We start from the raw sequence: 27,654 nt of genomic DNA, 5'->3' as shown, positions 1-27,654 counted from the left end.
AGATGCATGAAACGAAACCCAACACTTTTTTGAAATTATAATTTATTTTGTATAGTTGAAGTCATTGAACAAAATCATTTATAGGAAAAATAGGGAGCATTATTTAGCACATTGACATAGCACCTCACACTGAATTTTACTCTCTTACTAACATAAATATACTGCACAAAAATATAAACTCAGTATGCAACACATTCATCGATTTTACTGAGTTATAGTTCATATAAGGAAATTAGTCAATTCAAATAAATTCATTAGGCCCTAATCTATGGATTTCACATGACTGGGCAGAGGCCCACCATCAGAATGAGGCTTTCCCCACAAAAGGGCTTTATTACAGACATAAATACTCCTCAGTTTCATCAGTGGCTGGTCTCAGACTATCACGCAGGTGAAGAAACCGGATGTGGATGTCCTGGGCTGGCGTGGTTACACGGGGTCTGTTACACGTGAGCCCGGTTGGACGTACTGCCAAATTCTCTAAAACTATGTTGGAGGCGGTTTATGGTAGAGAAATGAACATTAAATGATCTGATAACAGCTCTGGTGGACATGTGTAACAAAACTGCACATTTTAGAGTGGTCTTTTATTGTCTCAGCACAAGGTGCACCTGTGTATTGATCATGCTGTTAAATCAGCTTATTGATATGCCACACCTGTCAGGTGGATGGATTATCTTGGCAAAGGAGAAATGCTCACTAACAGGGATGTAAACAAATTTGTGCACAATATTTGAGAGAAATGCATATGGAAAATTTCTGGGATCTTTTATTTCAGCATATGAAACATGGGACCAACATTTTACATGTTGCGTTTATATTTCGGTTCAGTATAGTTGAAGTATCTTACGACCAACAAGCAAAACATAATGCAATCTTAATTCTAACTATAACCACTGCCACTAATTATGTTTTTAACGTAGGCCTACATGACAGTTCACAAAATCATTATCAATGAGTCAAAAACCAATTGAATTCCTTCATCTGATTGTCTGTAGCCTATAAGGCCATATAACAAGGGTGCATATTTTAATTATTATTATTATATATTTTTTTACATCTAGGCCTACATTTAGAAACCAACAGAGGGATGTTTTATAAAACAACTAAATAACATAGTAGGGGCTATAATCATTCCTGAACATTGAGACAAATGCAGGTCATTTTAAAAACATCCAATGGCGTCAGAGACACAAACACATGAACGCTCATGCTGCCATGCGTGCACATGCACACACACGTACAAACCCACGCGTACAAACACACACACACTTAACAAAAAAAGTACGCCAAAAAGAGGTGACAGAAAAACAGACAGAGGCAAACATACAAAGAGGTCTTAATAACACTGACAAGACATATCAAAAATGTTTTGATTTCCTTGTGGATAACATTAATGATCCAAGGATGTCGAGGGATTATTAACGAGGTGGGACCTTCAGAGCTGCATCCACCTCCTCCTCTGGGCAGAGGACATGCCATTGGGCAACTGGACGTCTGGGATTGGCCAACATTTCGGACCAATGTTTGAGACCCACTCCTGTGGCACCGTAACCCATGAAGGTCTTGCCGATTGCATCGTTGCTCCCAAGCTTGTCGTAGTCATACACTGTTATGACGACCTGCACTTTCTGAATAAGAAACACAGGAGATACATTGAAACACTTACTATACTTCCAGAATACTGACTGGGTACTCTGCAACTACATATGGATTGATAAGGCAAAGATGCAATACCTGAATCTGCTCGAAGGGAATCTCAAAGCTGAAGCTCTCATTGAAGTAAGGGTTGAGTGTGTTCTTCTTGACAGTTGTCTTCTTCTTCTTGATCCGTTTCCCATTGTGCTGCAGAACAATCTTCACAAATGGATCTGAGGGGAAGGGTGGATGAGAAGGGAGCAAGCCAATTTGTCAATGTTTTTTGGTCGACTTTGATCCGACAAAGCTGCATGCCGGACAGCTGGTAGACTCACGAGGGCCGATTTTTACACATATGTCATTGGATGAATCTGCGATCGTGCGAACTGAAAACGTTGCTGATACATTTGCGAGGCCGCACAACCTTAGAGGGATCGAGAAAAGAACACTATTTGTTGAGAGATTTAAAATCACCTGATAAGCCACCAACATCCATCTTCTTTAGGTTCTTGGCCTCCATGATGTTGATAGTGAGTTTGCCAGCAGTAGGTACGTAGCGCAAGGAGATGCAGACATCACCCAGTTTCTCTGCCTTAGAGATGCACACCGGAACAACATGGTGTTAAACCACCAGCCAGAAACGGATCAAATAAGGAGGAATCTATTACATTAGGTTGTGATCTATCCATCATGCAAATGTGGGGGTGACCGGATGGATGACCAAAGGATTAGTAATACCACATTACAGCATACCTCTTCTTTTTCACTGTTCTCCAGGTCCCTCCAACATTGCATTGGTTGTCCCAGATCCACACTGTTCATGGGGATCTTTATCTCCCCAATCACATCATGCTTGGAGAAACGGTCAAAGTCGAAGACCTGCAACACGAGGATCTTCCCTCCCAACTCCGTGTACGGGATCTTGGAGGAAAGGCAGGGGCATTAGTCACAAGTGCATGTCTGGCCAACTGATGCTCCTCGATAGAGAGAGATTTATGTAATGCATTGTTGGCTCTTGCTTAGAGTTATTAAAAAACAGCATTGGTTAGTGCAGTTCTTAATAGGTATATCAATGTATATGTATATCAATGTATATGTATATCAATGTATATGTATATCAATGTATATCAAAAACAGTTCAATGTAAAATAATAATTATAGAATAAAACTAAACATGCCAACATATAAATACATATAACTAACAAACCCAGACAAACAAAGCAAACAAATGAAAACATGTATTAACAGGAGACAAGTAAAAATGCATTCTTAATTCTGCATTTTTAAAGTTGTTCGGGGATACCTTGACGGGCGGCAATCAGAGTACGAGAGACAAACTACGAAGGGGAGCACGGACATGGGCTCGACTTCTGCCCACGTGAACTCAGAGACCAACAAGTGATACATCATCAACAACCTGGAACACCAACACAAGCTGCTACAGAGACAGAAAACAAACAAACAGACCCAGACATGAGACAAACAAACAAAACCACAAGGCCAAGACACCACGTAAACCTTGAAGATGAAGGTCTCGTTGAAAACCGGACACAGGTTCTTGCGCTGGACCTTAGTTTCATGCTTCTTCTTTTTGTCTGGGAGCAGGTAGACTTTTACATAGGGGTCTGAGGTACCCCCCATATCCATGGCAGCCAGATCCTGAGCCTGGAGGATACCCACTATAAGCTTTGGAGAGAGAAGACCAAGAGGATGAGTCAGGATGATCAGGTGAAGATTAAAGGTTCAAGACATTTCTCCCAGAAAGTCTCAATTTCAGACATGGTTGATATTAACACATTATTGAATATATATACAGTACCAGTCAAAAGTTTGGACACACCTACTCATTCCAGGGTTTTTCTTTATTTTTACTATTTTCTACGTTGTAGAATAATAGTGAAGACATCAAAACCTTGAAATAACCTATGGAATCATGTAGTAACCAAAAAAGTGTTAAACAAATCAAAATATATTTTATATTTGAGATTCTTCACATGTGAAGATCATTTGTTCACCAACTCTGCGTCTCACAAAGACACGGCGGTTGGAACCAAAAATATCAAATTTAGACTCATCAGACCAAAGGACAGATTTCCACTGGTCTAATGTCCATTGATCGTGTTTCTTGGCCCAAGCAAGTTTCTTCTTATTATTGGTGTCCTTTAGTAGTGGTTTCTTTGCAGCAATTCGATCATGAAGGCCTGATTCACACAGTGTCCTCTGAACAGTTGATTTTGAGATGTGTCTGTTACTTGAACTCTGTGAAACATTTATTTTGGCTGCAATTTCTGAAGCTGTTAACTCTAATGAACTTATCCTCTGCAGAAGAGGTAACTCTGGATCTTCCTTTCCTGTGGCGGTCCTCATGAGAGCCAGTTTCATCATAGTGCTTGATAGTTTTCGCGACTGCACTGAAAGAAACTTTCAAAGTTCTTGAAATTTTCCGCATTGACTGACCTTCATGTCTTGAAGTAATGATGGACTGTCGTTTCTCTTTGCTTATTTGAGCTGTTCTTGCCATAATATGGATTTGTTTTTTTACCAAATAGGGCTAGCTTCTGTATACCACCCCTACCTTGTCACAAAACAACTGATTGGCTCAAACACATTAAGAAGGAAAGAAATTCCACAAATTAACTTTAAACAAGGCACACCTGTTAATTGAAATGCATTCCAGATGACTACCTCATGAAGCTGTCATCAAGGCAATGGGTGGCTACTTTGAAGAATCTCAAATGTAAAATATTTGTTTTATTTGTTTAACACTTTTTTGGTTACTACATGATTCCATATGTGTGAGAGACGCAGAGTTGGTGAACGGATGATCTCCACATGTGTGGTTCCCACCGTGAAGCATGGAGGAGGAGGAGGTGTGATGGTGCTTTGCTAGTGACACTGTCTGTGATTTATATAGAATTCAAGGCACACTTAACCAGCATGGCTACTACAGCATTCTGCAGCGATACGCCATCCCATCTGGTTTGCGCTTAGTGGGACTATTATTTATTTTTCAACAGGACAATGACCCAACACACCTCCAGGCTGTTTAAGGGCTATTTGACCAAGAAGGAGAGTGATGGAGTGCTGCATCAGATGACCTGGCCTCCACAATCACCCGACCTCAACCCAATTGAGATGGTTTGGGATGAGTTGGACCGCAGAGTGAAGGAAAAGCAGCCAACAAGTGCTCAGCATATGTGGAAACTCCTTCAAGACTGTTGGAAAAGCATTCCTCATGAAGCTGGTTGAGAGAATGCCAAGAGTGTGAACAGCTGTCATCAAGGCAAAGAGTGGCTACCTTGAAGAATCTCAAATATAAAGTATATTTTGATTTGTTTAACACTTTTTAGGTTACTACATGATTTCGTATGTTATTTCATAGTTTTGATGTCTTCACTATTATTCTACAATGTCAAAATAAAGAAAAACCCAGGAATCAGTAGGTGTGACCAAACTTTTGAGTGGTACTGTATACAGTGAGGGAAAAAAGTATTTGATCCCCTGCTGATTTTGTACGTTTGCCCACTGACAAAGATATTATCAGTCTATAATTTTAATGGTAGGTTTATTTGAACAGTGAGAGACAGAATAACAACAAAAATATCCAGAAAAATGCATGTCAAAAATGTTATAAATTGATTTGCATTTTAATGAGGGAAATAGGTATTTGACCCCTTCTCAATCAAAAAGATTTCTGGCTCCCAGGTGTCTTTCATACAGGTAACGAACGGAGATTAGGAGCACACTCTTAAAGGGAGTGCTCCTAATCTCAGTTTCTTACCTCTATAAAAGATACCTGTCCACAGAAGCAATCAATCAATCAGATTCCAAACTCTCCACCATGGCCAAGACCAAAGAGCTCTCCAAGGATGTCAGGGACAAGATTGTAGACCTACACAAGGCTGGAATGGGCTACAAGACCATCGCCAAGCAGCTTGGTGAGAAGGTGACAACAGTTTCTGTGATTATTCGCAAATGGAAGAAACACAAAAGACCTGTCAATCTCCCTCAGCCTGGGGCTCCATGCAAGATCTCACCTCGTGAAGTTGCAATGATCATGAGAACGGTGAGGAATCAGCCCAGAACTACACAGGAGGATCTTGTCAATGATCTCAAGGCAGCTGGGACCATAGTCATCAAGAAAACAATTGGTAACACACTATGCCGTGAAGGACTGAAATCCTGCAGCGCCCGCAAGGTCCCCCTGCTCAAGAAAGCACATATACATGCCCGTCTGAAGTTTGCCAATGGACATCTGAATGATTCAGAGGACAACTGGGTGAACGTGTTGTGGTCAGATGAGACCAAAATGGAGTTCTTTGGCATCAACCCAACTTGCCGTGTTTGGAGGAGGAGGAATGCTGCCTATGACCCCAAGAAACCATCCCCACCGTCAAACATGGAGGTGGAAACATTATGCTTTGGGGGTGTTTTTCTGCTAAAGGGACAGGACAACTTCACCGCATCAAAGGGACGATGGACGGGGCCATGTACCGTCAAATCTTGGGTGAAAACCTCCTTCCCTCAGCCAGGGTATTGAAAATGGGTCGTGGATGGGTATTCCAGCATGACAATGACCCAAAACACACGGCCAAGGCAACAAAGGAGTGGCTCAAGAAGAAGCACATTAAGGTCCTGGAGTGGCCTAGCCAGTATCCAGACCTTAATCCCATAGAAAATCTGTGGAGGGAGCTGAAGGTTCGAGTTGCCAAACGTCAGCCTCAAAACCTTAATGACTTGAAGAAGATCTGCAAAGAGGAGTGGGACAAAATCCCTCCTGAGATGTGTGCAAACCTGGTGGCCAACTACAAGAAACGTCTGACCTCTGTGATTGCCAACAAGGGTTTTGCCACCAAGTACTAAGTCATGTTTTGCAGAGGGGTCAAATACTTATTTCCCTCATTAAAATGCAAATCAATTCATAACATTTTTGACATGCGTTTTTCTGGATTTCTTTGTTGATATTCTGTCTCTCACTGTTCAAATAAACCTACCATTAAAATTATAGACTGATCATTTCTTTGTCAGTGGGCAAACGTACAAAATCAGCAGGGGATCAAATACTTTTTCCCCTCACTGTATATAATCAGGGTTGGGTAAGTTACTTTCTAAATGTATTCCTTTACAGTTACTAGTTACCTGTCAAAAATTGTAATCAGTAACGTAACCTTTGGATTACCCAAAGTCAGTGACGTAATCTGAGTACCTTCCGTTCCTTTTACATTACTTTCCCCTTAAGAGGCATTAGAAGAAGACAAAAATGTATGTTACCAATTGAACGACATCTATTGCAGGATAAGTCAATATTAAAGTTTACATAGCTGGCCATAAATGGATGTTAAATTCAAATTTATGGGTTGGATACGACGGCTTCTTCTAACCCATCGCTTTCTACTACATTTAATAATACGGTAAAATGATATCTTTACATTAAAAACCAAAGTCTATCAGAATTCCAGTCATTCCAATATACATTATACCCCTTGATCTTCAAGAATAGGACTTATGGAAGTCTAGGTTAGCCAAATTGTGTTACCAGAGCATGACCTCAAAACTAATGTCACGACTTCAACCGAGGCAGGCTCTCCTTCCCGTTCGGGTGGCGCTCGGCGGTCGTCGTCACCGGCCTACTAGCTGCCACTGACTCTTTTTCCTCCCCCTCCTTATGTGTTTATTTGTATCACCTGTGTTCAGTTAGTTGTTAATTAGTGTGGCTTTATTAGTAAGCCAGCCCGTACGCTTCTTTGTGCGGGATTGTTATATTGTAGCTTTTGGATTTCGGGAGGTTATATTGTTATTGTGGACTGGGTTTGTTTCTCGTGTCGTTGGACCGTTGTGTATGACACCCAGTACGTCCGTGTTGGACATTTTGTTTGCCCGTTGGGCATTAAAGACTCAACATATTGAAGCTCTGCTGTTCCTGCGTCTGACTTCGCACCCCCCGACACCCAGGTCGTTACAACTAAGGACTTATTAGCCAGCCCTACTCTGTTGTTTATGATTTTGTTGTCATGGAGGACAGATTGGGCTCATTGATTCAAGTTGAAAATTAAATGCTGTGCTCATGGCATGCTATTTACATGTGAAGAATGAATGCCATATGCTGCATTTTCTATAGGCCTAGGGTTTATCTTTTTGTTGGTGACATTTTGATATCTTGATAATATGCAGCTGTTTAAAGGGCAAATCCACAGATGAAACAATACTGTCGCCCCGCCTCTGTTTTGGTAAAAAGCTGAGGGATGGGCCTGGAGAAATGTAACCACTCTCAGATTATGTCACACCCTGGCCTTAGTTATCTTTGTTTTCTGTATTATTTTAGTTAGGTCAGGGTGTGACATGGGGGATGTTTGTGTGTATTTTGGATGGTTGTATTGTATTAGGGGGTTTTGGTAGAGTTTATGGGGTTGTGTTCAGTGTAGGTGTCTAGGTATGTCTATGGTTGCATGAGTGGTTCTCAATCAGAGTTGGCTGTCTGGACAGCGGAGGACCCTGGGCACAACCGGGAGAATATCGCCGCCCCAAAGCTGAGCTGGAGGCAGCGAAAGCAGAGAGGTGCCGGTATGAGGAGCTAGCACGGCAGAGCGGCTGGCAACCCCAAAAATTTCTTGGGGGGGGGGCTCTCGGGGAGTGTAGCTGGGTCAAGTAGGAGACTTGATCCAGCTCCCCGTGCTTACTGTGAGGAGCCGAAGATGGAACCAGAGCCAGTCGAGGTGGAATTGGAGGTGAGTAAGGGGAGTGAAGCTGAGACTGTGGATGAATTAATGGGGAAATTGGAGTAGAGCGAAATGAGGGATTTGCTGGTGTGGAGCATAAAGCACCGCATCCGCTTGAAGGAGCGTGTGCGGGATTTGATGCCACCTGAGTCAGCTCTCCATACTCGTCCTGAGGTGCGTACTAGCAGTCTGGTGAAGACTGTGCCTCCACCACGCACCAAGCTTCCTGTACGTCTCCAGAGCCCTGTACGCACTGTTCCTTCTCCCCGCACTCGCCCTGAGGTGCGTGCCCTCAGCCCAGTACCACCAGTGCCTACACCACGCACCAGGCTTCCAGTGCGTCTCCAGAGCCCTGTTCCTCCTCCACGCACTCGCCCTATGGTGCGTGTCTCCAGCCCGGTACCACCAGTTCCGGCACCACGCACCAAGCCTCCTGTGCGTCTCCAGAGTCCTGTGCGTCCTGTTGCTGCTCCCCGCACTAGCCTTGAGGTGCGTGTCCTTAGCCCGGTACCTCCAGTTCCGGTACCACGCACCAGGCCTACTGTTCGCCTCAGCCGGCCAGAGTCTGCCGTCTGCCCAGCGCTATCTGAGCTGCCTGCCTGCCCAGCGTCGCCTGCACTGCCCGTCTGCCCAACGCCGTCTGAGCTGTCCGTCTGCCAAGCGCCGCCTGCGCTGCCCGTCTGTCCTGAGCCTTCAGAGCCGCCAGGATCTGCCAGAGCCGCCAGAGCCGCCAGGATCTGCCAGAGCTGCCAGTCAGCCAGGATCTGCCAGAGCCGCCAGTCAGCCAGGATCTGCCAGGAGCCGCCAGTCAGCCAGGAGACGCCAGTCAGCCAGGATCTGCCAGAGACGCCAGTCAGCCAGGATCTGCCAGAGACGCCAGTCAGCCAGGATCTGCCAGAGACGCCAGTCAGCCAGGATCTGCCAGAGACGCCAGTCAGCCCGGATCTGCCAGAGCCGCCCCTCAGTCCGGAGCCGCCCCTCAGTCCGGAGCCGCCCCTCAGTCCGGAGCCGCCCCTCAGTCCGGAGCTGCCTCTCCGTCCAGTGGCGCCCTCTGGGATGGTCTTCAGTCCGGGACTCGCTGCTAGGGTCGCCGTTCCAGAGGCGCCACCAAAGCGGGTATTGACTATGGTGGAGTGGGGGCCACGTCCCGCACAACTAAGGGGCCTTGTGTGTGCACTTTCGTTTTGTAGCTTCACGGTCGTTTGTTGTTTTGTTTAGTTTGTAAGTATTTCGTTTCGTGTTCATCTTCTTCATTAATAAATAGAGGATGTATTTATATCACGCTGCGCCTTGGTCCACTCTTTCACCTCAAGACGATCGTGACAGATTAATAGACAGAGCTATGGATTTAAGGACTGACCATCCATGATATAAAAAATATTGTTTTAACCATGTAATGAGGCTATACAGTGTTGGTTTACATTTACAATGTTTACAAACATTGGAATAAAACAAGTTAATATTTTGGGTTCTCATGGAGTGTGACAGCTAAACTAAGCTCATGAGGCATTTACAAGTTATATTCTTCAAGAATCAATGGAGATATAAATTATATAAATATAAGTCCAAAAATGGATGTAGCAAATACAGATTGCCCATTTAAGTCTATTAGAAGTGTGCAAGTTTGAGCATGTGTCCATTAGGCCTATGGATATATATTTTTTAGCAGCATAAATTAGATTCAGCAATAAAAGCCCCACTTTTATTTCATAGACTGGGATCCGCACTATGCAGCTGTTGCAAGAACACATTTTTCACTGGCTGTCCACTGGTTTCAAAAACAATGATTGATAGGCAGCTTAAACTTCTTGAATTCAACCATTATTGGGTTCAAATACACATTTAGATTTGTGAACAGCAAGGTGAAACAAAATTTAATTTGCGCCTTTTTTCAATGCTGATTTGAATGTCATTGAGAAAACGGAAAAGTGTCAAAGATTTATTTTCCGCAAACATCCTTTCTGAATTTAAAAGTACTCCTCTAAGTAATCATCTAGTTTTTCAAAAGTATCTGTAATCTGATTACAATTTTTTGTCTGGTAACGGATTAGTTACTGTTTTTTGTAATCCCTTAAATTGTAATCCCCACCCCCCTCCTCCATTTGTTTTGTACACTGCTGCTACTCACTGTTTATTATCTATGCATAGTCACTTCACCCCTACCTACATGTACAAATTACCTTAACTAACCTGTACCCCCGCACACTGACTCGGTACCGGTACCCCCTGTATATAGCGTCATTATTGTTATTTTATTGTGTTACTTTGTATTATTTTTTACTTTAGTTTATTTGGTAAATATTTTCTTACCAATTCTTGACCTACACTGTTGGTTAAGGGCTTGTAAGTAAGCATTTCACGGTAAGGTCTACACTTGTATTTGACGCATGTGACAAATAAAGTTTGATTTGATTTGATGTAACAGATTACATGTAATCCGTTACTCCCCAACCCTGTATATAATATACACACACTACATGGCCAAAAGTATGTGGTCACCTGCTCAATCATGGGCATTAATATGGAGTTTGTCCCTCCTTTGCTGCTATAACAGCCTCCATTCTTCTGGGAAGGCTTTCTACTAGATGTTGGATCATTGCTGCAGGGACTTGCTTCCATTCAGCCACGAGAGCATTAGTGAGGTCGGGCACTGATGTTGGGCGATTAGGCCTGGCTCGCAGTCGCCGTTCCAATTCATCCAAAAGGTGTTTGATGGGGTTGAGGTCAGGGCTCTGCAGGCCAGTCAAGTTCTTCCACACCGATCTCGACAAACCATTTCTGTATGGTCCTCGCTTTGTGCACGGGGGCATTGTCATGCTGAAACAGGAAAAGGTCTTCCCCAAACTGTTGCCACAAAGTTGGAAGCACAGAATCATCTAGAATGTCATTGTATGCTGTAGCGTTAAGATTTCCCTTCACTGGAACTAAGGGGCCTAGCCTGAACCATGAAAAACATCCCCAAACCATTATTCCTCCTCCACCAAGCTTTACAGTTGGCACTATGCATTCGGGCAGGTAGCGTTCTCCTGGCATCTGCCAAACCCAGATTTGTCCGTCAGACTGCCAGATAGTGAAGCGTGATTCGTCACTCCAGAGAACATGTTTCCACTGCTCCAGAGTCCAATGGCGGCGAGCTTTACACCACTCCAGCCAACGCTTGGCATTGTGCATGGTAATCTTTTGCAGCTGATCGGCCATGGAAACCCATTTCATGAAGCCCCTGACAAACAGTTCTTGTGCTCACGTTGCTTCCAGAGGCAGCTTGGAACTCGGTAGTGAGTGTTGCAACCGAGGACAGACTATTTTTACGCGCTCGCGTTTCAGCCCACGTCGGATCCCATTCTGTGAGCTTGTGTGGCCTACCACTTCGCGGCTGTGCCGTTGTTGCTCCTAGACATTTCCACTTCACAATAACAGCACTTACAGTTGATTGGGACAGCTCTAGCAGGGCAGAAATTTGACGAACTGACTTGTTGGAAAGGTGGCATCATATGACAGTACCACGTTGAAAGTCACGGAGCTCTTCATTAAGGCCATTCTACAGCCAATGTTTGTCTATGGAGATTGCATGGCGGTGTGCTCGATTTTATACATGTGTCAGCAAGTGTATAGGCTGAAATAGTCGAATCCACTAATTTGAAGGGATGTCCACATACTTAACTAATGTTGTCACACACCAGTTAGGCTAGTATTCTGCTGTTTTACATCTTTGCTAAGTGTATGTACTGATTGTAAGTTGCTCTGGAGAATAGCATCTGCTTCAGTAAATAACAGAATTGCAACAAATGTGCTGTGCTGTCATATATAAGGCACTGTGTTTTGCGCAGTCATGAGACATAGCAAGACTATCCAGAAATGGGAATGACACAAAAAATGTAAGCAATTGTCTGAGGATGGTGCTGGACCATCTGAGATAAAAAGAAAAGGGGACTGTTTGATGAAAAAGCTTTAAATAAAGGTTCAAATCCAGGCCATGTGACATGATTGCGCAAAACACAGGGCGCTAGTCATACAGAATTAGTACAGGGGCCTCTTTTGACAAAGTATCGTACCATACAACAAAAGGACTTGGCACTACCTGGGCATCTGTGAAGTTGTAGTCCAAGGAGAACTCCAGTTTTCCCAGCTTCTCCTGCTCCTTCTCCTCTCCTTCCCCTTCTTTCTTATCCCCTTCTTCCTGAATAATAGAGCGCAGACACATCTTTTCTGTTTTTGTTTGATACTGCACGGCACTGTCTATATTCCTCACATTCATGGGAAATGTGTGTATTTCATCTCTTCCCCATCTCTTCCCCTGTATCCATCTCACCTTATCGCCACCCTCTCCTCCCCCTTCGTTGTCTGCCTTCCTCCGGCGGCCAGCCTTCCTCTCCCTCACTTTCTTTGTTTTTTTCTTTTTCCCAAAGCATTTTTTGAAGAGGCAGAAGGTGCAGCATCCTACCAGCACCAGCACCACTACGACGATGGCCCCAACTGCCCACATAGGGACTACAGAAGAAAGATGCAACACAATTAACATCTAATGACATACTGTCTATCTTAACATATGAGAAACTATACCAAGATACTTGAAACAGGGAGGGAAGCGATGTTGACTAGTGGATCACATCTGAACAAGGGACGAGGTTTGTTAACGACAGCGAAAAACAAATCTTAAAGGAAAACAATAACAGACATGATTGCTATCGACTTCGATGGGGTTGTAATGTCACAATGTACACAGGGGAAGGGAGGCTGTACCAATATACAGTTGCGGTCCAAATATTTGTGGCACCGTTGCACGATTCACTATTTCTTCTCAAATAAGTTGAAATTGAGAAGAAAAAAACGTTGGTGTATTTGTTTGATTTACATCTGCACAGGACCAACATCAAAACTGACATATTCGCCTCCCGGGTGGCGCAGTGGTCTAGGGCACTGCATCGCAGTGCTAGCTGCGCCACCAGAGTCTCTGGGTTCGCGCCCAGGCTCTGTCGCAGCCGGCCGCGACCGGGGGGTCCGTGGGGCGACTCACAATTGGCCTAGCGTCCCCCGGGTTAGGGAGGGTTTGACCGGTAGGGATATCCTAGTCTCATCGCGCTCCAGCGACTCCTGTGGCGGGCCGGGCGCAGTGCGCGCTAGCCAAGGGGGCCAGGTGCACGGTGTTTCCTCTGACACATTGGTGCGGCTGGCTTCCGGGTTGGAGGCGCGCTGTGTTAAGAAGCAGTGCGGCTTGGTTGGGTTGTGCTTCGGAGGACGCACGGCTTTCGACCTTCGTCTCTCCCGAGCCCGTACGGGAGTTGTAGCGATGAGACAAGATTGTAATTACTAGCGATTGGATACCACGAAAATTGGGGAGAAAAGGGGATAATAAATTTTTTTATTAAAATAAAATAAAAAAAACTGACATATCATATTGACTTAAAAAAATATCCTGGGCTAAATTATGAAAAATTCAAATTCATTTGATTGGAGGCAAGTCATTCTTGTTTACGGTGTAATTTATGTGGTAAATTGTAGGTGCCTACAGGGGAACAATAGTCATTCAACCAGTTTTGAAAGACTAAACAGAACTTTCTTCTCCATTGCACTCCATTATAAAGTGCAGAGGTGCCAATAGATTTGTCCGCAACTGTAGGTATATGCAAAGGAAATGCACATGGAGAATGAAAACGTTATTACTTCTGTGAATAATTCCTGTGAGAAAAGAGGAATGATATGATCAAATGAAGATGATGAAGTGACATTGTGGATTCCGTGTCCCATTCCATAGTTCTAACATCTGTCATGGCTTATATGTACGGTCCTATAACTCTCATTCTATTTTTGTCACCAACTCATCACTCAGTCCCTCCACCCCAAAAAAATCCATGAGAGAATTAAATTGCCACATCAGGATCAGGACCCAAGCAGATTTCAACCTTCCACGATAGCTACAGAGATGACATAAACGTTAGGAAAACAGCGTCTGTGTAGTCCTCAGTCTTGTCCAATTCCATCTACATGCCAGGAACTACTTACGTGGCAGATGGCCAATCTCATTCATGAACTTGTTCTTCATGTGGTCATAGTTGTGGTGGCCGGGGTGGTGTGCTGGAGGGACGTGGGCAGCTGGCTCCTCTACTTGTTCTGGCTCTTTTTCATGTTCAGGTTCTGATTCTGCCGGCTCCGTAGCCCGACGGGCCCGGAACTGCACACTGGCCATCCTCATTCCAGCTGATAAATAGCAGGTACAGGGCAAGGACGCATAGGATTAGTTGGCCCCAAACAAATTCTAGGCAATGTTGACAGATAATGATGATTGATAGAATAAGATAATCCGTTGTCTCATGTATTTATATCATCATATGGGTAGTTCAGAACATTCAGGTTTCTAGTTGCAGTGTGTGAATTCAAGTAGGCTAAACGTGTATGTATTATCCAAAAGTGTCACCTCCTTCAGAGAGCACCGGACAATAAACCAGATGCTCAACAAGGCTGACCTTAATCCCTCTTCCTCTCATCTCATCCCTCCCCATAACCCACCATGTCGCCCCCCCCCACTCCCCTTCACTCCCTCTCTCGCCATATCTATCTATCTATCCCTCTATCTATCCCTCTATCGCTCTCTCTCTGCTGACACATAACTGGATTACTACAGTATTAATCCAAAATCCCAGACCCCCGAAGCTTAACTAAGAGGTGGTTTACCCCCTCCCATTCCCCGCCCTCCCAAGCCCCAGTCCCAGCATATCCTACCCTCTCTCTCATAACTGGCACTGGTTTCAGGGGTAGTGGGTCTATATCTAGTAATTTCAGAGGATAATGTCCAATGGAATGTACTGTGAAGGGAAATCTCAATCACAAGCTTTACATAACATTTCCTTGGCTTGTCCATCCTCCTTCCTTACAATTCTGCCTATTTCTAGACCATCTTTGAAATGCAGTAGATGCATCTAGTGCTTCCCCATGAATACATATGATAATGGGAATTTGAGGAAGATAAAAGAGATTTTAAGATGATACAGCAGTACAGCTAATGGTGATTACTTCATGAAAGCATAGTAAAAACTAAACATAAAGCGATTTTCAGAGAGAGTATAAAGAGTAGGAAAATAGGTGATGAACTGAATGCATGTGTAAGACATATTTTCAGGTTTAATTATGTGTTTTCATATCTCTGCTCTGCACCTCACCCATTATAGATGTGACATATTCACTACATTATCAAAAGTGTGTGGACACCTGCTCGCCGAACATCTCATTCCAAAATCATGGGTATTAATATGGAGTTGGTCCCCCCCTTCCTCCACCAAACTTTACAGTTGGCACTATGCATTAAGGCAGATAGCGTTCTCCTGGCATCTGCCAAACCCAGATTCGTCCGTCGGATTACACTTTGTCCGTCGGACTGCACTCGTTTCCACTGCTCCAAAGTCCAATGGCGGCGAGCTGTACACCTCTCTAGCCGACGCTTGGCATTGCGCATTGTGATCTAAGGCTTGTGTGCGGTTGCTTGGCCATGGAAACCCATTTCATGAAGCTCCCGACGAACACTTATGCTGACATTGCTTCCAGAAGCAGTTTGGAACTCAGTAGTGAGTGTTCGAAAATAAAATAAAATGTTATTTGTCACATGCGCCGAATACAACAGGTGTAGACCTTACAGTGAAATGCTTACTTACAAGCCCTTAGCCAACAATGCAGTTTAAGAAAAATAAGTGTTAAGCAAAATTTTTTAAATATGTAAAATAAAAGTAACAAATAATTAGAGAGCAGCAGTAAAATAACAATAGCGAGGCTATATACAGGGGGTACCGGTACAGTGTCAAATGTGCGCCGGTTAGTCGAGGTAATATGTACATGTAGGTTGAGTTAAAGTGACTATGCATAGATAATAAACAGAGAGTAGCAGCAGCGTAAAAGGGGGGGGGGGGGGGGGGTGGCAATGCAAATAGTCTGGGTAGCCATTTGATTAGCTGTTCCATAGGAGTCTTATGGCTGAGCAGTTGCCATACCAGGCAGTGATGCAACCAGTCAGGATGCTCTCGATGGTGCAGCTGTAGAACTTTTTGAGGATCTGAGGACCCATGCCAAATCTTTTCAGTCTCCTGAGGGGGAATAGGCTGTGTCGTGCCCTCTTCACGACTGTCTTGGTGTGTTTGGACCATGATAGTTTGTTGGTGACACCTAGGAACTTGAAGCTCTCGACCTGCTCCACTACAGCCCGTCGATGAGAATGTGGGCGTGCTTGGTCCTCCTTTTCCTGTAGTCCACAATCATCTCCTTTGTCTTGATCACGTTGAGGGAGAGGTTGTTGTCCTGGCACCACACGGCCAGGTCTCTAACCTCCACCCTATAGGCTATAGCTCTCATCGTTGTCGCCGGCAAACTTAATAATGGTGTTGGAGTCGTGCCTGACCGTGCAGTCATGAGTGAACAGGGAGTACAGGAGGGGACTGAGCACACATCCATGAGGGGCCCCCGTGTTGAGGATCAGCGTGGCGGATGTGTTGTTACCTGAAAAACTCCCCAGTCCTTAACAATTACAAGCATACCGATAACATGATGCAGCCACCACTATGATTGAAAATATGGAGTGTTCAGTAATGTGCTGTACTGGATTTGCCACAAACATAACACTTTGTATTCAGGACAAAAATGTAATTGCTTTGCCACATTTTTTTGCAGTATTACTTCAGCATTTTGTTGCAAACAGGATGCATGTTTTGGAATATTTTATACTGTACAGGCCTTCATTTCACTCTTTCAATTAGGTTAGTATTGTGGAGTAACTACAATGTTGTCGATCCATCCTTAGTTTTTTCATATCACAGCCATTAAACTCTGTAACTGTTTTAAGGTCGCCAATGGACTCAAGTTGAAATCCCTGAGTGGTTTCCTTCCTTTCCGGCAACTGAGTTAGGAAGGAGGCCTGTATCTTTGTAGTGACTGGGTGTATTGATACACCATCCAAAGTGTAATGAATAACTTCACCATGCTTAAATCAATATTCAATGTCTGCTTTTTTTTTGTTACCCATCTACTAATAGTTGCCCTTCTTTGAGAGGCATTTGCAACCTCCCTGGTCTTTGTGGTTGAATCTGTGTTTAAAATTCCTTGAGGGACCTTACAGATAATTGTATGAATGGGGTACAGGCATTAAGTAGTCATTCAAAAATCATATTAGACACTATTATTTCACTCAGAGTGAGTCCATGCAACTTATTATATTTGTTTTATGAATTTTTTTATTTAACCTTTATTTAACCAGGTAGGCTAGTTGAGAACAAGTTCTCATTTGCAACTGCGACCTGGCCAAGATAAAGCATAGAAATTTGACACATACAACAACACAGAGTTACACATGGAATAAACAAAACATACAGTCAATAATACAGTAGAAAAATAAGTCTATATACAATGTGAGCAAATGAGGTGAGATAAGGGAGGTAAAGGCAAAAAAAGGCCATGGTGGTGAGGTAAATACAATATAGCAAGTAAAACACTGGAATGGTAGATTTGCAGTGGAAGAATGTGCAAAGTAGAAATATAAATAATGGGGTGCAAAGGAGCAAAATAAATAAATAAATACAGTAGGGGAAGAGGTAGTTGTTTAGGCTAAATTATAGATGGGCTATGTACAGGTGCAGTAATCTGTGAGCTGCTCTGACAGCTGGTGCTTAAAGCTAGTGAGGGAGATAAGTGTTTCCAGCTTCAGAGATTTTTGCAGTTCGTTCCAGTCATTGGCAGCAGAGAACTGGAAGGAAAGACGACCAAAGGAGGAATTGGCTTTGGGGGTGACCAGTGAGATATTCCTGCTGGAGCGGGTGCTACGAGTGGGTGCTGCTATGGTGACCAGTGAGCTGAGATAAGGCGGGGCTTTACCTAGCAGAGACTTGTAGATAACCTGTAGCCAGTGGGTTTGGCGACGAGTATGAAGCGAGGGCCAACCAACGAGAGCGTACAGGTCGCAATGGTCGGTAGTGTATGGGGCTTTGGTGACAAAACGGATGGCACTGTGATAGACTGCATCCAGTTTGTTGAGTAGAGTGTTGGAGGCTATTTTATAGATGACATCACCGAAGTCGAGGATCGGTAGGATGGTCAGTTTTACGAGGGTATGTTTGGCAGCATGAGTGAAGGATGCTTTTTTGCGATATAGGAAGCCGATTCTAGATTTAATTTTGGATTGGAGATGCTTAATGTGAGTCTGGAAGGAGAGTTTATTGTCTAACCAGACACCTAGGTATTTGTAGTTGTCCACGTATTCTAAGTCAGAGCCGTCCAGAGTAGTGATGCTGGACGGGCGAGCAGGTGCGTGCAGTGATTGGTTGAATCGCATGCATTTAGTTTTACTTGCGTTTAAGAGCAGTTGGAGGCCACGGAAGGAGAGTTGTATGGCATTGAAGCTTGTATGGAGGTTAGTTAACACAGTGTCCAAAGAGGGGCCAGAAGTATACAGAATGGTGTCGTCTGCGTAGAGGTGTATCAGAGAATCACCAGCAGCAAGAGCATGAGATGTATACAGAGATGTATACAGAGAAGAGAGTCGGCCCGAGGATTGAACCCTGTGGCACCCCCATAGAGACTGCCAGAGGTCCGGACAACAGGCCCTCCGATTTGACACACTGAACTCTATCAGAGAAGTAGTTGGTAAACCAGGCGAGGCAATCATTTGAGAAACCAAGGCTGTCGAGTCTGCCAATAAGAATGTGGTGATTGACAGAGTCGAAAGCCTTGGCCAGGTCGATGAATACGGCTGCGCAGTAATGTCTCTTATCGATGGCGGTTATGATGTCGTTTAGGACCTTGAGTGTGGCTGAGGTGCACCCATGACCAGCTCTGAAACCAGATTGCATAGCGGAGAAGGTACGGTGGGATTCGAAATGGTCGGTAATCTGTTATTTAACTTGGCTTTCGAAGACCTTAGAAAGACAGGGTAGGATAGATATAGGTCTGTAGCAGTTTGGGTCTAGAGTGTCACCCCCTTTGAAGACGGGGATAACCGCAGCAGCTTTCCAATCTTTGGGAATCTCAAGACGATACGAAAGAGAGGTTGAACAGGCTAGTAATAGGGGTTGCAACAATTTCGGCAGATCATTTTAGAAAGAGAGGGTCCAGATTGTCTAGCCCGGCTGATTTGTAGGGGTCCAGATTTTGCAGCTCTTTCAGAACATCAGCTATCTGGATTTGGGTGAAGGAGAAATGGTGGGTGCTTTGGCGGGTTGCTGTGGAGGGTGCCGGGCAGTTGACCGGGGTAGGGGTAGCCAGGTGGAAAGCATGGCCAGCCGTAGAGAAATGCGTAGAGAATATGACTTGTGAATCAAATGTTTACTCCAGAACTTATTTAGGCTTGCTCTAACAAAGGGGTTGAATACTTATTGACTCAAGACCTTTCAGCTTTTATATTGTAATTGATTTGTGAACATTTCTTAAAATATAATTCCATTTAAAAATTATGGGGTATTGTGTGTCGGCCAGTGACAAAATATCTCAATTTAATTATTTTTAAATTCAGGCTGTAACACAACAAAGTGTCAAAAAAGTCAAGGGGGTGTGAATACTTTCTGAAGGCAATGTACCTCTTTATTTAGGTTGATGGCATGACGTTGAAACAATGACATTCATTCAACCAAAACATTTTACTATCTACATTGAAATAAGGTTAAAAAAAAATGTCTAATCAAATATGGAATTAATCTTCTTTTCAACCACCCCAATATATTATACACTGAGTGTACGAAACATTAGGAACACCTGCTCTTTCCATGACAGACTGACCAGATGAATCCAGGTGAAAGCTATGATCCCTTATTGATGTCACTTGTTAAATTCACTTCAATCAGTGTAGATGAAGGGGCGGAGACAGGTTAAAGAAGGATTTTTAAGCCTTAAAATAAATATATACAGTGGGGAGAACAAGTATTTGATACACTGCCGATTTTGCAGGTTTTCCTACTTACAAAGCATGTAGAGGTCTGTAATATTTATCATAGGTACACTTCAACTGTGAGAGACGGAATCTAAAACAAAAATCCAGAAAATCACATTGTATGATTTTTAAGTAATTAATTTGCATTTTATTGCATGACATAAGTATTTGATCACCTACCAACCAGTAAGAATTCCGGCTCTCACAGACCTGTTAGTTTTTCTTTAAGAAGCCCTCCTGTTCTCCACTCATTACCTGTATTAACTGCACCTGTTTGAACTCGTTACCTGTAGAAAATACACCTGTCCACACACTCAATCAAACAGACTCCAACCTCTCCACAATGGCCAAAACCAGAGAGCTGTGTAAGGACATCAGGGATAAAATTGTAGACCTGCACAAGGCTGGGATGGGCTACAGGACAATAGGCAAGCAGCTTGGTGAGAAGGCAACAACTGTTGGCGCAATTATTAGAAAATGGAAGAAGTTCAAGATGACGGTCAATCACCCTCGGTCTGGGGCTCCATGCAAGATCTCACCTTGTGGGGCATCAATGATCATGAGGAAGGTGAGGGATCAGCCCAGAACTACACGGCAGGACCTGGTCAATGACCTGAAGAGAGCTGGGACCACAGTCTCAAAGAAAACCATTAGTAACACACTACGCCGTCATGGATTAAAATCCTGCAGCGCACGCAAGGTCCCCCTGCTCAAGCCAGCGCATGTCCAGGCCCATCTGAAGTTTGCCAATGACCATCTGGATGATCCAGAGGAGGAATGGGAGAAGGTCATGTGGTCTGATGAGACAAAAATAGAGCTTTTTGGTATAAACTCCACTCGCCGTGTTTGGAGGAAGAAGAAGGATGAGTACAACCCCAAGAACACCATCCCAACCGTGAAGCATGGAGGTGGAAACATCATTCTTTGGGGATGCTTTTCTGCAAAGGGGACAGGAAGACTGCACCGTATTGAGGGGAGGATGGATGGGTCCATGTATCGCGAGATCTTGGCCAACAACCTCCTTCCCTCAGTAAGAGCATTGAAGATGGGTCGTGGCAGAGTCTTCCAGCATGACAACGACCCGAAACACACAGCCAGGGCAACTAAGGAGTGGCTCCGTAAGAAGCATCTCAAGGTCCTGGAGTGGCCTAGCCAGTCTCCAGACCTTAACCCAATAGAAAATCTTTGGAGGGAGCTGAAAGTCCGTATTGCCCAGCGCCAGCCCGGAAACCTGAAGGATCTGGAGAAGGTCTGTATGGAGGAGTGGGCCAAAATCCCTGCTGCAGTGTGTGCAAACCTGGTCAAGAACTACAGGAAACGTATGATCTCTGTAATTGCAAACAAAGGTTTCTGTACCAAATATTAAGTTCTGCTTTTCTGATGTATCAAATACTTATGTCATGCAATAAAATGCAAATTAATTACTTAAAAATAATACAATGTGATTTTCTGGATTTTTGTTTTAGATTCCGTCTCTCACAGTTGAAGTGTACCTATGATAAAAATTACAGACCTCTACATGCTTTGTATGTAGGAAAACCTGCAAAATCGGCAGTGTATCAAATACTTGTTCTCCCCACTGTATATATATATATGTTTCTGCGTGGAATTTTCGACATCATTTTAAACGTATACATAGTTATGATTTTTATGTTGAAATTAGATTGATGAAACAACCTGTTAGTCTTGTTAAGTCATTGTATTTAAGTTCAAGTTTTACCCAAATGTCAGTGTTTACAAGAACAGTACTGATGACTACTGATGACTTTTTGCAAATCCATGTTGGTTCCACGTCACAATAGGTTGACAAATGGCTATGAAACAACATTGATTCAATAAGTGTGTTCCCAGTGGGGAAAGCAATTCTCATCTATGCAACTGTTAACAATTCTTACTTAGTAAGCTTCAAGAAATTTCAGATGATGATTATGAAATGAAATCGCATTGGGCTTACCTGTTAATATTTTCCCCTTTTCCCCTCTGTCTTTTATATCATCAATTTTGGAATAAACCACTTTTGTGTCAAAATGGCCCTTGGGAACCCTCACACACCCATCGTTCCTTCCTTCGTGAATATTCCAGTGACTATTATGCCTGTCAGCTTGTCCCCCCCCCCCCCCCCCCCCCCCCCCCCTTCTAAGCTAAAGCGCTGTCAAATCACTAAAGCAGCCCGTGACGTTAATCTCACTCTCCCCCACCCTCCCTATAGGAGTATGTCAACAACACATTTGTTGATCCATCTCTTGGTTTAAATAGAAATTCCATAAGAGCAACAGTCGTAGCCTTTTATTTAACTTCCCTCACTTTGTAGGGAGATCAAACGCATTGATCAGTCTGTGGTTCTCGCCGTGAGAGTGGGAAAGTGCCCGTTCGATCATTAGATTGAAGTGGTGGTTTTGTTGATCCATCAAAACTGAGATTGAAGTGCATCCCTCATCTCCCTCCACTAATCCTCAGGACATGGCTATCCTCTCAGTCAATCATCTATCTGGGGAGTACTTTCATTGAGAGTGGATAGTCCATCCTGTTCATCCATTTTAGAGTACAGACAACACTCATTCAAAGGAATCTGACAATGAGTGAAAATCGTAAAATAAGAAACCATACAAACGTTTATTTTCTCCCCCTCTCAACCTGCAATGTTGGAGCACCAATGGAAAAAAATGAAATGGGGAACATTCTAATTTAGGAGTTTGACTCAAAATGATTCATTTGATTTTTACGATCCATTAGATGTATGTGATCATGAAAACAAATATTGTAAAAATGAATACATATTTCCAACTTCATCTGCTTCACTGTGGGCGCTGGGAGAGAGACTCATTCACCACCTAAGTCCCTCTCAGCTATTAATCTTAATAAACCCATGTCTTTGGTCATTATTTAAGCACATTCGTTTTTGGGGTCTTTGTTATGGGTGGGGTCCTACCCCCCCAGAAGACCCTTGCCTCCCTTTAGTAGTGACTGCATGGAAGATAACACATACAAATACTCCAATGGGTTTCTAGTGTAGAGCGAGTCAGTCAGTGATCCTCGTTTAGAAGAATTCAAATCAACATGATAGTGCACTGAAAAATTAAATGGATTATTGAAAACCCACACCTTCAAATAAACACTGTCAAGTTGGCCATTTGCCAACAAATTTCCCTGAGTTGCCAGTTACTTGACAAGCTAAGACACTTACAGTAGAGAGGCCTATATACCAAATTGGTTTGGTGGGGTTTTTCCGAACTCTGGTGCGTTTACCCCCTTAGTTCGGTTCGTTTGGACTGGTGTGAACACTATCTGCACTCGGCAGCGCACTAAACAACGCTATGAGGTTCGCTCAAAAAGGGTGGTTTGCTGAAAATAAACACAGTTGACAGTGAGAGGACGTTTCTTTGTTTGCTGAGTTTGTGAGAATGCTGTTCATTGACTACAGCTCAGCGTTCAACACCATAGTGCCCACGAAGCTCATCACTAAGCTAAGGACCCTGGGACTAAACACCTCCCTCTGCAACTGGATCCTGGACTTTGACGGGCCGCCCCCAGGTGGTAAGGGTAGGTAACAACACGTCTGCCATGCTGATCCTCAACACTGGGGCCCCTCCTGTACTCCCTGTTCACCCACGATTGCATGGCCAAACACGATTCCAACACCATTATTAAGTTTGTTGACGACACAACAGTGGTAGGCCTGATCACCGACAACAGTGAGATAGCCTGTAGGGAGGAGGTCAGAGAACTGGCAGTGTGGTGCCAGGACAACAACCTCTCCCTCAATGTGAGCAAGACAAAGGAGCTGATCGTGGACTACAGGAAAAGGCGGGCCGAACAGGCCCCCATTAACATCGACGGGGCTGTAGTGGAGCGGGTCGAGAGTTTCAAGTTCCTTGGTGTCCACATCACCAACAAACTATCATGGTCCAAACACACCAAGACAGTCGTGAAGAGGGCACAACAAAATATTTTCCCCCTCAGGAGACTGAAAAGATTTGGCATGGGTCCCGAGATCCTCAGAAAGTTCTACAGCTGCACCATCGAGAGCATCCTGACTGGTTGCATCACTGCCTGGTATGGCAACTGCTCGGCATCTGACCATAAGGCACTACAGAGGGTAGTGCGTACATCACTGGGGCCAAGCTTCCTGCTATCCAGGACCTATATAATAGGCGGTGTCAGAGGAAAGCCCATAAAATTGGCAGAGACTCCAGTCACCCAAGTCATAGACAGTTTTCTATGCTACCGCACGGCAAGTGGTACCGGAGCGCCATGTCTAGGACCAAAAGGCTCCTTAACAGCTTCTACCCCCAAGCCATAAGACTGCTGAACAATTAATCAAATGGCCACCAGACTATTTACATTGACACACCCCAATCCCCCACTTGTTTTGTACACTGCTGCTACTCGCTGTTTATTATCTATGCATAGTCACTTCACCCCTACCTACATGTACAAATGACCTCAACTAACCTGTACCCCCTTCCCACTGACTAATTATTTTTTACTTTAGTTTATTTGGTAAATATTTTCTTAACTCTTCTTGAAGTGCACTGTTGGTTAAGGGCTTGTAAGTAAGCATTTCAATGTAAGGTCTACTGTACACTTGTTGTATTCGGCGCATGTGACAAATAAAGTTTGATTTGATAGCTAACTAGCTAGCTAGCTAGTTAACAGTACGCTTTAACTTGGAGTATTTTGTTTAGACATGTAGCTACAGTAGCTAGCTAGCTAAACAATGAACCATAATCCCAATCCATGGAGTACTAGCAAAACCAAACCAATTGTCAAAATTAGAAACCTATCATATCTAAAAATGTAGCTAGACTCTTACCCGTATACATGGATGAACGCTTCACAGCAGACTGCAACCCCTTTCATTAAATAAGACGTCCTGTGTCATTTCCGTTTTGTTTGTACAGCTTGCTTGGCCCATTGTGTCTAGTCACTCTGGTTCACACTAACCGTGTGTAATGCCATAAGAATCATCAGATCTTTCTCCCTCTCTGTCACGGATGCTATGGTTGCCTTTAGTTTGAAGATGTAATCCGGAGAAACACTTTTGCAGTTCTCGATGATATCTTTCAAAATAGCCTGCTGTGGAAAGGATTATCTACCGAGCAGTTCATGTTATGGCAGACCAATCCGAACTCATCTTTCGGCATGTCCAGCCCATTCAGTATCTCTGCCAAGCATGGCTAGCGGGAAGATTCCTGTCTTTTTCTGTGGCTAGACCAGGGGTGGGCAAACTTTTTGACTCGCGGGCCACAATGGGTTCTAAGATTTGACAGAGGGGCCGGGCCAGGAGCATTTGGAGGGAGTGTTTGGGCCGGATATACTAAAGCATTAAATGTAGTGTGTGCAAACCTCATAGCACAGTAAGAACACTACAACCCAATTTATTAACTGTCTTTCAAATGTGAAAAATAGCCCTTATCAGTTAATACATTTGTCTCAAGGAATATGCAAGATATGGCATTTACATACTATTTCGCAGATACCGGGATGAGGAAATGTAAATAGATTAAAATAACATACGCACTGTGATTTATCAAGATTGCGTCTGTTTTTAATAAGTTTCAATCGAAGGTGCAAAGTTAAAGAAATCAACATTTATTGAAAAATGGAATCACTTTCAACATTCAAAACATATTATTACACAACATTTACATTTACATTTAAGTCATTTAGCAGACGCTCTTATCCAGAGCGACTTACAAATTGACGAAATACTCAAGCTCAATAATATCTACTTGTGTTAAACTCCGCAAAATCATGGATGGATTGTCCTGACCGCGCGCTCTACAAACTCGCCACGGACGACCTCGCCTTCACGCGCAAACAGTACACGTGTATCGTTGCCAAGCACACAGACATAGGCTGTATTAAATATCCTACCTGCAGCTGAAAATTTAAATTTAAATTAAGAGCGATGTGCGGCGTGTTAATAAAGCTACTGTACCGCTGCTGTGCGTAAATGCGCATTGCTCTTAATTAAAAGACGCACTTCCAAACTTTCCATATGCATTTTTTCATAACACAGCAGAAAAACTCACCATTTCAGTGGGAACAGTGTTGTTGGTCTCCCTTTTTTGCCAGTGCATCAAAGTCTGGAGTTAGTTTTGTTGTGGCAATTCTCAGGACAGATCTGAGGTGTTGGTCAGTTAACTTGGATCTGTGATGGGCTTTGTTGATTTTCATGACGCTAAACGTCTGCTCACACACGTAGGTCGAGCCAAACAACACCAGCATCTTCTGCGCCGTCCTCCGGAGGTTTGGAAACGCGGTCTCGTTAAGTGAAGCGCGGTCTCGTTAAGTGAAGCGTAAAAGTCATTCAGTTTAAGAGACTTGAACTTCTCCTTTGAGACGGAGTCAGACTGAAGATCGATCAGTTCCAATTGCAGCTCCTGCGGTGCTGATTCGGGGTCTTGTGACAGGGGACAGGACACCAGTTGAAGTGACTTGTCAATTTTTTCAAAATCACAGAACCGACGGCAAAATTCTCTGTGCAGATCGTCCAGTGATTTGCAGTATTTCTTCGCATTTCGGGCGGCCTCTTTCTGCACGGCTAGTGTGGGGAAATGTGCGAAAGATTTGTTTGACATTTGCCTGGAGAATAAAACCAGCTTGGATTTGAAGGCTCTCACATTTGTGTACATGTCGTGCGCAAACTGATCTTTCCCCTGTAGCTTCACGTTCAGCTCATTCATGTGTGAAAATATGTCCGATTTGGCGATCCATCCGTGGTGACATTGGCAAGTTTACTCCAAGGTAGCTTCATTCTCTCGATGACAGCAGACACCTGTTCATATAAGTCCTCTCCTCGCGTTTTCCCTTTCAGTGATTCCATGCTCAAAAGCTCCTCCGTTATCTCAAAACTGTCGTTAATCCCTCGGATAAAAATTAGGAGCTGAGCAGTGTCTTTTATGTCGTTACTTTCATCCAGTGCTAGTGAATATAACTTAAAGGACTCCGCCTTTTTGTTTAACTCGCTGACTATATCTTCGTCAATCAGTTCCACGCGGCGAGTCACTGTCCTGCGTGCTAAACTGATTTTTTCAAACTTGGCTTTGCTCTCCGGACACAAGAGACCTGCTGTCTCTACCATGCACTCTTTCAAAAACTCGCCTTCGGAGAAAGGCTTGCTAGCCTTTGCTAATTTGAATGCCAGCAAATAACTTGCCTTGGTACTTGACTCTTGAATTGCAGTTTGTCGGTGAAAAAAGTTCTGTTGACTCTGTAAATTAGCTGCCAACCTCTGAGCAGTAGCCGCCCGTTCTTGTGTTGACTGCTTGCTAGCATAGTTTGCATGCTTCGTGGCAAAGTGACGGCTGATATTGTACTCTTTGAAAACCGCAACAGCTTCTTGGCATATCAGACATACAGCCGTTGATCGGACTTCAGTGAAGAAGTATTTTGTTGTCCACT

At 43.8% G+C, this 27,654-nt stretch overlaps 1 protein-coding gene across 1 annotated transcript; it reads right to left on the bottom strand.

Moving 5' to 3' along the window:
• Positions 1-33: 33 nt before the first annotated feature.
• Positions 34-22,323, bottom strand: syt5b (synaptotagmin Vb). The gene is made up of 9 exons (XM_071392308.1): positions 22,202-22,323; positions 14,355-14,549; positions 12,664-12,842; positions 12,433-12,531; positions 3,157-3,324; positions 2,392-2,559; positions 2,113-2,230; positions 1,738-1,871; positions 34-1,631 (listed from the first exon to the last, which is right to left on the bottom strand). The coding sequence occupies exons 2-9, from the start codon at positions 14,542-14,544 to the stop codon at positions 1,422-1,424; spliced, it is 1,266 nt and encodes a 421-aa protein (XP_071248409.1). The 5' UTR covers positions 14,545-14,549; positions 22,202-22,323; the 3' UTR covers positions 34-1,421.
• Positions 22,324-27,654: the final 5,331 nt, after the last annotated feature.

Source organism: Salvelinus alpinus, chromosome 3 (assembly GCF_045679555.1).
Source record: "Salvelinus alpinus chromosome 3, SLU_Salpinus.1, whole genome shotgun sequence".
Lineage (NCBI taxonomy): Eukaryota > Metazoa > Chordata > Actinopteri > Salmoniformes > Salmonidae > Salvelinus > Salvelinus alpinus.
Note: the sequence above shows the minus strand (reverse complement) of the source record. Positions and strands in the feature narration are given on the sequence as shown.

Excerpts from the sequence above, each read along its gene's own strand:
- syt5b (XM_071392308.1), bottom strand. The coding sequence starts at position 14,544 with ATGAGGATGGCCAGTGTGCAGTTCCGGGCCCGTCGGGCTACGGAGCCG. Across the intron at positions 12,843-14,354 it reads TGAGATTGGCCATCTGCCAC|TCCCTATGTGGGCAGTTGGG; the intron begins GTAAGTAGTTCC and ends TTTCTTCTGTAG. Across the intron at positions 3,325-12,432 it reads ACAACTTCACAGATGCCCAG|CTTATAGTGGGTATCCTCCA; the intron begins GTAGTGCCAAGT and ends CTCTCTCCAAAG.